The sequence below is a fragment of the Poromitra crassiceps genome, assembly GCF_964638095.1.
Source record: "Poromitra crassiceps genome assembly, chromosome: 12".
Classification (NCBI taxonomy): domain Eukaryota; kingdom Metazoa; phylum Chordata; class Actinopteri; order Beryciformes; family Melamphaidae; genus Poromitra; species Poromitra crassiceps.
This window is the reverse complement of record NC_139632.1, coordinates 36,355,390-36,365,389: the sequence shown is the minus strand read 5'-3', so window position 1 is coordinate 36,365,389 and position 10,000 is coordinate 36,355,390. Positions and strand designations below refer to the sequence as shown.

Here is a 10,000-nt window from a genome sequence, read left to right as displayed (position 1 = left end):
ATACTGAAAATGCAAAGGCTTCCATCAATGGGCCATAGGCTCAATCACCACTGTGTTACCTCACTATCAGATAGACAGTGTGTTATGTGTTGTTGGCATTGTCACCCTCTTTGTTTTTGTTTTTTAATACTGTTCTTGTCTTCTCTTCCACTCCAGAGTCTTACACAGCTAAGAAACTGCGTGAGCTGAGGAGGGAACCAAGTGAGTAGATCAGTAGTCCTCCATGACACCTGCATCCTAACTTCCCTCCAGCATCTCAAATCAAATCATCAAAAACTGTCCATTAAAAACCCTTGCTTTTACCAGAGATTCATAGTAACTAAGTACAAATACTTCATTACTGCACTTAAGTAGGATTTTCAGGTATCTGTACTTTATTGAGTATTTCCTCAACTTTTTTACTTTTACTCCCTTTAACACAAATATCTGTACTTTCTACTCCTTAGATTTTCAAAACATTTTCAATTAGCTTTGCACAGCATCCGCCGGTAGAAATACCTTTTACTTTTATACTTTATTACATTTGAAAGCCTGTACTTTTTTTTTTACTTTTACTTGAATAAACAAATTAAATCAGTACTTGTATGTGTGTACTTTTCCCATCTCTGGCTTTTACTAATTCTCCTGACCTCTCCCTGTCTAGGGGTCGTGACCCCTCCCCCGGCCGCTCTGGTCAGACCCGGGACGATGTACAGCTATGAGTGGGTGGTCCCTGAGGGGGCGGGGCCAGTGGAAGGCGAGGGGGACTGTCTGACCTACCTGTACTACTCTGCAGTGGATCCTGTTAAAGACACACACTCTGGGCTGGTGGGGCCGCTGCTCGTCTGTCGGCCCCAGACGCTGAAGAAAGGCGTGCAGGTGAGGAGAGAGGGACACACGATGGGACCGAGTCAGTGTTTTATATCTTTTTTTATGATCTTTTTTCAGATTTTTACCCCATTTTCTCCCCAATTGTACTTCGCCAATTTTCCCCCTGCTGCTCCACCCTCTGCCGATCTGGGGAGAGCTGTAGACTAGCACCATGCTTCCTCCGATACATGCGCAGTTGCCAGCTGCTTCTTTTCACCTGACAGCGGGAGCTTCACTGGTAGGACGTAGCACATGGGAGGATCACGCTATTCCCACCAGTTCCCTTCACTCCGAACAGGCGCCCCGACCGACCAGAGGAGGCGCTAGTGCAGCGATGAGGACAAATACCCCCAATCCGGCTTCCCTCGAGCAGACACCAGCCAATCATGCCTGTATGGACGCCCGATCAAGCCGGAGGTAACACGAGGATGCGAACCTGCACCCCTCGCATTGGTAGGCATGGAATCTACCGCTACACTACCCAGACGCCCGGACGTGGAAATGATGCACCATGGGCACAACATAATTGTGGGATTTATGACATCACTGATGATGTCACTGATGATGTCAGAATGAGGTCAGGGGAGTAGTATTCATGGGAACATCCATCCCAGGCACCCCCCAGGACCTTGGAAGGGAGTCTGCCCATCATGTGACCCCATGTCCATGTCATCATCATCATCATCACATTAATATACATTTTAATCTTTTAGTTTGGGGGAAGGTATCAAGTCTTTTCAAGTAAAAAGGCTCAAGTCCAAGTGAAGTCACGAGTCATTGGTTTTAAAGTCCAAGTCAAGTTGCAAGTTTTTGTTTGTTTTTTGTCAAGTCGAGTGTAAAATCGTCAAATTTGTGACTTTTTTCGTCTGTGACTTGAGTCCACACCTCTGCAAAGAGACAACAGAGAACTATTTCTGCTCTGTAAGAGTGCTTCTCTCTTTCTCTCTCTCCCTCCCTCTCTCCCCCCTCTCTCTCTCTTTCCCTCCCTCTCCCCCCTCTCTCTCCCTCCCTCTCTCCCCTCTCTCTCTTTCCCTCCTTCCCCTCTCTCTCTCTCTCTCTCTTCCCCTCCTATAGAAGAACTATGATAAAGAGTTCAACCTGTTGGCCACAGTGTTTGATGAGAACAAGAGCTGGTATCTGGACGACAACATCAGGACCTTCACCACGGCTCCCACCACCGTCAACAAGGAGGATGAAGGCTTCACTCAGAGCAACATGATGCATGGTGAGAACGCATACATATGTATGCACGCACGCACGCTCGTATGGTCGATTTTACACATTTAAAAAAATATATTTTTTCCCAGATTTTTTATCCCATTTTTATCCCCCATTAGTGCTAGTTTAATTTTATTTATCCTGGTTGCTACTCCACCCTCTGCCGATCTGGGGAGAGCCGAAACTGGCTCCATGCTTCCTCCGAGACATGGGCAGTTAGCCAGCCGCTTCTTTTCACCTGACAGAGGAAGCTTCACCGGTAGGACATAGCACATGGGAGGTTCACGCTATTCCAACAATGTTCCCCTCGCTCTGAACAGGCGCCCTTAACGACCAGAGGAGGAACCACATTAGCAACCAGGATATTGCATGTTTTGGTGAAGGGGGTTCCTATATGAAGGAAACCCCCGGGAGGCACGGGGAGAACATGCAAACTCCACACAGAAAGGCCCTTTTGACGACCCCACCCGGGCGGTGGGCACTCGAGGACATGCGGACGGGCACGCATTCCTTCAGTGTTCACAGCGTCCCAGGTGGGAATCGAACCCAGGACCTTCAAGCTGTGAGGCGACAGCGCTTACCACTGCTCCACCGTACCCCCCTACACATTTAAATATAGCTGCACCAACATATAGATTTGACTTTTACCAAGTATGGACGATTAGCTAAGTGGTGTGGTTTCCTCTCATTGTGTGAATTGAGGGGACCAATAATATAAAAGAAGTTTGTCTTCATAAATAAATTTGGAATCAAACTCAGACCAGCCATGAGAGAGCATCCATTTATTCCACAACACTCGCGCACACACACGCGCACACACTTTATGGCTGGGCAATATTGTGATTATATCTATTGATATATGAGACTAGATATCTTAGATTTTGGATATCATATAATAGATATTACTACTGAAAGTGTTGTCTTTTCATGGTCTTAAAGGCTGCATTTCAGTAAAGCGATGTCATTTTCTGAACTTACCAGACTGTTCTAGCTGTTCTATTATTGGCCTTTACCCACATAGTCATATCACATTACTGATGATTATTTATCAAAATTGTCTGTTTGTCCATATCGCCCAGCCCTACATGTGCTTTTGACTTACAACTGAACATTTAGCTCACTTGGGAGAAAATACTGAGCTTGTGTATCGCCATTCAGCCTGAAAATACAGAGATATGATTTTTGGGTCATATCACCCAGACATTCTGCATCTGTTTCTATGTATTTATTTATTTCTTTGTAATGTATTTTTATGTGAGATGTTAAGATCATCTCTCTCTCTCTCTCTCTCTCTCTCTCTCTCTCTCAGCCATCAATGGCTTTGTGTATAGGAACCTTCCAGGCCTGACCATGTGTAAGGCGGCCAAAGTGACGTGGCACCTGTCGGGACTGGGTACGGAGACGGACATCCACAGCCTCTATTTCCACGGCAACCGCTTCCTGTACCGGCAGAACAGACGCGACAGCATCAGCGTGTTCCCTCACATCTCACACACCGTCACCATGGAGCCTGACAGCATGGGTAGGAAACCAGACTGGAAACCAATATGGAAGTAGCCACCGTGACCTCACCCAGTGGTTTGGTGGACTCCCGTATTGAAGCCTTTTTGACCGTCGCCATCTTGTTTTTTTGGAGCCAGAAGCGACCATATCTGTGATCGGCGAGCTGCCTGATCACTGGACAAGCCACACTTTTAATTAGGCCCCAAAGCATAGTCTGCTTTATCGTCTATTTGACTCTCAATGGAATCATCATTTACTAAATGAACATCATGCTTTATTATTTATTATTATTTATTGAAGAAGACTTGAAATTATAGCGATTGAGACCATGAACTCATTAGGAAAGTGTTTACCGAGGTCACAAATCAAGTGAGAAATAGGGTCATTTTCCCATTCACTTCTATACAAACAGACTTCTGTTTGCAGCCATAGACTGTAAACGGGTGTGTTTTTATAACAAATTCACCCCCTGTACAGTTTTCATTATTGGAGAAATTAGCTATAGAGACACAAACCGGTTTTTTGAACCAGGCTATATGCACCTTATTTTTGAAGGCCCCGCTGTAAAATGATTGTGTGTGTGTGTGTGTGTGTGTGTGTGTGTGTGTGCGTGTGTGTGTGTGTGTGTGTGTGTTGCAGGTCAGTTTGAGGTGGTGTCTGCGACGGTGAACGGGTATGACGGCGGGATGCGAGCTAACTACACGGTGCAGAAGTGCAGCATGTTCCAGCGTCAGGGAGAGATCATGCTGCACTCTAAGACCTACTACATCGCTGCCATGGAGCTCGACTGGGACTACGCCCCCAACCGTACCTGGGAGACGGCCATGTTCAACGGACTGGCTAACAGGTAACACACACACGCACACACCCACACACACACATGGGTGCCCACACACACACACATGCAGTGTCAGACTAGTTTACAGGTTAAAGTCGAGCTGAAATGGCATTTCCAGAGTGTTTAACTTCCTTATCGTGATGTATTTCTGAGTGAAATATTAACTGTAGGCGGGACCAGAGAGAGGAATTTGTCAGGCCCGCTAGAGAGGCGGGACATAATGGTTTGAGGAGTTTGATTGGACCGTTGAAAAGTGGGTGTGTCGGAACAAAACAAAACAAAACAAATTGGTTGCTAGCCTTGCTAATGTTAGCCTCCATTCTGTTGCGGAGGACGAACTCCCCTCCTTCATCTCCCCTGTTAGCAGGCAGACGTACCCCTCGAGCCACCGGTCACAGAGGACGGCGAAGGAGAGGATGACTATTTGGTCCTGGGAGTGAGACCGTACATGTTGGACCCTTTGTGCCCCCGCAGAAACATCTTAGCTAGTTAACGTTAGCTCTGTGTCAGCACCGCACAGTTGCTGGAGAATGACAGTTTGAGATGAATTGACCGGATGCCGGATGTCATATTATTGGTTGAAATTGGTTAGTATGTTGATCTGAGCACACTGTAGATTTTGTTTGCATGAAGAAAACATGGTTGAATTTTGATATAAAAATCCAAAGAAATGTAATTGTTGTGATTTTTCTTGGGGGGCGGGGAGCAAATAAATATGTGCACTCTACGACCATGCATGTGATAAAATAGTTAAAAAGTAATTTTTCATTTCAGCTCGACTTTAAAGTGTCGTCCACCACCGATATGATGGAGGTGAACATGACTTTATTGACCCAAAACAATTTCAGGAGTTCCAATCACTTACTATATAAATAAACCATGGACATCACAACAGCTCCCAAAAAGTGAAGCCAACACATCTTGATCGCCCCCTGGTGGCTGGCTTGGCATAGGACCTTAGAGATTTCATTCCCCATTAATTTTTCCATAGAGGTTTCATGAAAATAAAAAAAAATTACTTGGTCAAACCAAGTGATTCAGCTATATTTAGAATCAGACGAGACCATATCACATTTTTATAATGGTTTCAATAAAGAATTTTTGAGTCCCATGATGGGAGATTTCTTTTTGCCATGAAATTCGCATTCAGTAAATGGGCGAGACCCACAGAGATATTTGTATGTAGATATTACACACATAAATAAGTCTGACTCTCTCTCTCTCTGTCTCTCTCTCTCTCTCCAGTCCTGGTTCAGTCTTTATAGACCAGCAGCATAGGTATATAGGCTCCCGTTACAAGAAGGTGGTCTACCGCCAGTTCACCAACAGCAAGTTCACCAATCAGGTGGAGAGACCGGCCGATATGGAACACCTCGGCATTATGGGTAGGCTGGGAGAGTGGGGGTAATGTGCGGTTAGTCACAAAGACCGCCATCATTCATAGTGTAAAAGTCAAACAGAGACAGTTTGACACTTCTGCCCTCCTTTCATCTTCTCCTCTCCTCTCTCCTCTCCTCTCCTCTCCTCTCTCCTCTCCTCTCCTCTCCTCTCCTCTCCTCTCCTCTCCTCTCCTCTCCTCTCCTCTCCTCTCCTCTCCTCTCCTCTCTCCTCTCCTCCCCTCTCCTCTCCTCTCCTCCTCCTCCTCTCTCCTCTCCTCTCCTCTCCTCTCTCCTCTCCTCTCCTCTCTCTCCTCTCCTCTCCTCTCCCCTCCCCTCCCCTCCTCTCTCCTCGTCTCTCAGGTCCTATGATCCATGCTGATGTGGGGGATAAGGTGAAGATAGTTTTTAAGAACATGGCGTCCAGGCCTTACTCCATTCATGCCCACGGAGTCAAGACAGAAACCCCTGATGTCCACCCCACCCCAGCAGGTACAGGCAGGCAGGTGTGTGTGTGTGTGTGTGTGTGTGTGTGTGTGTGTGTGTGTGTGTGTGTGTGTGTGTGTGTGTGCATGCGTGAGTGTGTGGAAGTGGAGTTTCTCAACACAATATGGGACTCTAGATCCTGAAAAGTACACCTGTGCCTTTCCCAGGTCAGACCCACACCTACTATTGGTACGTTAACAAGAACACAGGACCGACTGCAGAGCAAGAGTCGTGTTCTGTCGGAGCGTACTACTCTACTGTTGACGTTACCAAGGTAACACATACACACCACATAGACAGACACACACACACACACACACACACACACACACACACACACACACACACACACACACACACACACACACACACTCACACACACACACACACACACACACACACACACACACAGAGTTGTGTTCTGTCGGGGCGTACTACTCTACTGTTGACGTTACCAAGGTAACACATACACACCACATAGACAGACACACACACACACACACACACACACACACACACACACACACACTCACACACACACACACACACACACACACACACACACACACACACACACACACACAGAGTTGTGTTCTGTCGGGGCGTACTACTCTACTGTTGACGTTACCAAGGTAACACATACACAGAGATGGGCGAAAATACATCATAAAGTATTTTGATACAAATTACAAATACTTGCTCAAAAAATGTATCACAATACAAATACAAAATACCTGTCTGAAAATGTATTTGAGATACAAATACGTATTTTGTATTTTGAAAATACATGAAAATACATTTTATAAAAACTTATAAAGAGCTGCAATGATTAGTCAATTCATAGATGAATTGCCAAATATTAAATGAATTGCCTATTTTGATGATCTATTAATCATTTAGAGACATTTCTTTAAGGAAAATGTCCTAATTGTCTGATTTCAGCTATTCAAAAGTGACATTTTCTGGTTTCCTTAGACAGTAAATCCTCTCTTTAGTCCTCTGTCACAGTATGTGTACTCCCTAACACACTGCAGTTCTTCCATTTTAGTTTTAGTTGTTTTTCAGTAGAACTAATTTCTCCTTCAGCTCAGCTGTTAATCACCTTCTGTGAGGGCTTTTGACTTAAAGGCAGCATTTCTGCATGTTAACCTCAAGTTTTGGAACTTTGACTATGTTTAGCCATAGATATCTGACATCATAACACAATATATAAATAACTGAAATAGGTAAAAGGCATAGTAGGTCCCCTTTAAACAACTTCACATTCACCACCATGTCAGTAACTTGTCGTCACAGTATTTATTTAACGTGCAAACATATTTATACAACTAGAAAAGGTTACATTTCAGGAATTGAATGCCCTGATGCACATCCTGTCTAAGGTTGTGAAATTGTGAATCGGTGAGAGGAACGATGAGAAACTGCATCTCAAGCAAAAAAGGCCTTCCATGAAATTGGACTCTTGTTCAAATCCTTACATCCTTAAAATGACTTCCCCTCATTCTGCTTCATAAACAAAATCCAAAACAACCTGGCTATCTAGAACATAATTACTAAAGAACAATCACTCACTGAATACAACTTTCCACTATCAGCAGTGGTAACACCATTCTAGTGTCAAAATCTGCACAGCCATCATTATGCACAGTGAAGCTCAGACATCCTTGTAGCAACAGAAAGACATTTTTGATTTTCATTAGGGTACTTTGGTGTTCAGTTATAGTTTTTCAGTATAACTAATTTCTCCATCTATTCAAATCAGGTTTATGACAGTTAGGTGTTTTTCAGTACAACTAATTTCTCCTATTCAAATCAAGTTTCAGTTTAGTTCAGTTAGGTTTTTTTTCAGTACAACTTATTTCTCAATCTATTCATATCAGGTTTTAGTATAGTTCAGTTAGTTGTTGTTTTTCCAGTACAACTTATTTCTTCAGCTATTCACATCAGGTTTCAGTTTAGTTCAGTTAGTTAGTTTTTCAATACAACTTATTTCTCAATCTATTCTGAATCATATCAGCTTTCAGTTTAGTTCAGTTAGTTGTTTTTCAGTACAACTTATTTCTCTATCTATTCTGAATCATATCAGGTTTCAGTTTAGTTCAGTTAGTTGTTTTTTCAACTTATTTCTCCATCTATTCATATCAGGTTTCAGTTTAGTTCACTTAGTTGTTTTTAGTACAACTAATTTCTCCATGTTTTCACATCAGGTTTCAGTTCAGTTAGTTGTTTTTCAATACACCTTATTTCTCCATCTTTTCATATCAGGTTTCAGTTCAGTTTAGTTCACTTAGTTGTTTTTAGTACAACTAATTTATCCTATTCAAATCAGGTTTCAGTTCAGTCCAGTTAGTTGTTTTTTAGTACAAGTAATTTCTCTGTTTATTCATATCAGGTTTCAGTTTAGTTCACTTAGTTGTTTTTAGTACAACTAATTTCTCCATCTTTTCACATCAGGTTTCAGTTCAGTTAGTTGTTTTTCAATACACCTTATTTCTCCATCTTTTCATATCAGGTTTCAGTTCAGTTTAGTTCACTTAGTTGTTTTTAGTACAACTAATTTCTCCTATTCAAATCAGGTTTCAGTTCAGTCCAGTTAGTTGTTTTTTAGTACAAGTAATTTCTCTGTTTATTCATATCAGGTTTCAGTTTAGTTCACTTAGTTGTTTTTAGTACAACTAATTTCTCCATCTTTAGTTTAAACCTGTGTCAATGTTTACATGTGTCAATTTGAGAATAAAAAGAAAAATGTATTTTATGTATTTGAAATACACAAAATACAAGATCTGAAAGTATCTTGATACAAATTACATCTCATTTTTCTCTGCCCAGCCAAATACAAATTACAAAATACAAAAAAGTAGTTGAAATACGTATTTCAAATACAAGTATTTCAAATACTGCCCATCTCTGCACATACACACCACATAGACAGACACACACACACACACACACACACACACACACACACACACACACACACACACACACACACACACACACACACACACACACACACACACACACACACACACACACACACACACACACACACACAGTACTACATGTAAACTGGAATTTTAGTGGAATGTTCAGTTTCACGAGCCATGCAAACAGCTTAGTAGGAATATTATCTTCTTCCGAGTAAGGGCAAAAACGGAATATTTTGTGCATGTTAACATAATAGTCATTGACACGTTATTGGTCTCTCCACCCCCCCCCCCCCCCCCCAGGACCTGTACAGCGGTCTGATTGGTCCGTTGGTGATCTGTCGACGTAGCTGGGGCAGGTGAGTATTTCTCCACTACATCTACAGTGCACTCTGCACTCCGTCAGATTCCCCTAAGTGCACTCCTCGTGTTTGAATGTACAGTGGGCTATGCAAGTTTCCGTTTCAGCCATTGTTTTGACCGTGTGTTAAAAACCTTCAACTCTGTCAGGTTATTTTATTATTTCAGATGGTAATACATGAAACTGTGTTGCTTGCAGGTCTCTAGGTATGAAGAAGGAGGCAGAAGAGTTTGCACTGCTCTTCATGGTCTTTGATGAGAATGAGAGCTGGTAGGTAGAGAAAGTCTATAGGTGAAGAGATGGGCGAAAATACATCCAAAAGCTTTTTTTTTTTTTCATGAAAATTACACTTTATGAAAATTCTCTGTCCAGCCAAATACAAATAACAAAACACACAAAAGTACTGAAAATACAGCCCATCTCTGTTCACACAGAGTTTTTG

General features: G+C 42.8%; 1 protein-coding gene across 1 annotated transcript in view; it reads left to right on the top strand.

The window, feature by feature from the left end:
• Positions 1–10,000, top strand: part of cp (ceruloplasmin) — a gene marked incomplete at its 5' end in the record, with an annotated part of 20,240 nt that overhangs the window by 6,346 nt on the left and 3,894 nt on the right. The window contains 10 exons of the mRNA XM_083647371.1: positions 157–201; positions 644–858; positions 1,924–2,074; positions 3,377–3,589; positions 4,210–4,417; positions 5,654–5,793; positions 6,148–6,276; positions 6,438–6,544; positions 9,501–9,556; positions 9,757–9,828. Of these exons, the coding sequence (XP_083503497.1) occupies positions 157–201; positions 644–858; positions 1,924–2,074; positions 3,377–3,589; positions 4,210–4,417; positions 5,654–5,793; positions 6,148–6,276; positions 6,438–6,544; positions 9,501–9,556; positions 9,757–9,828 (1,336 nt within the window). The remainder of the gene's footprint in view (positions 1–156; positions 202–643; positions 859–1,923; positions 2,075–3,376; positions 3,590–4,209; positions 4,418–5,653; positions 5,794–6,147; positions 6,277–6,437; positions 6,545–9,500; positions 9,557–9,756; positions 9,829–10,000) is intronic.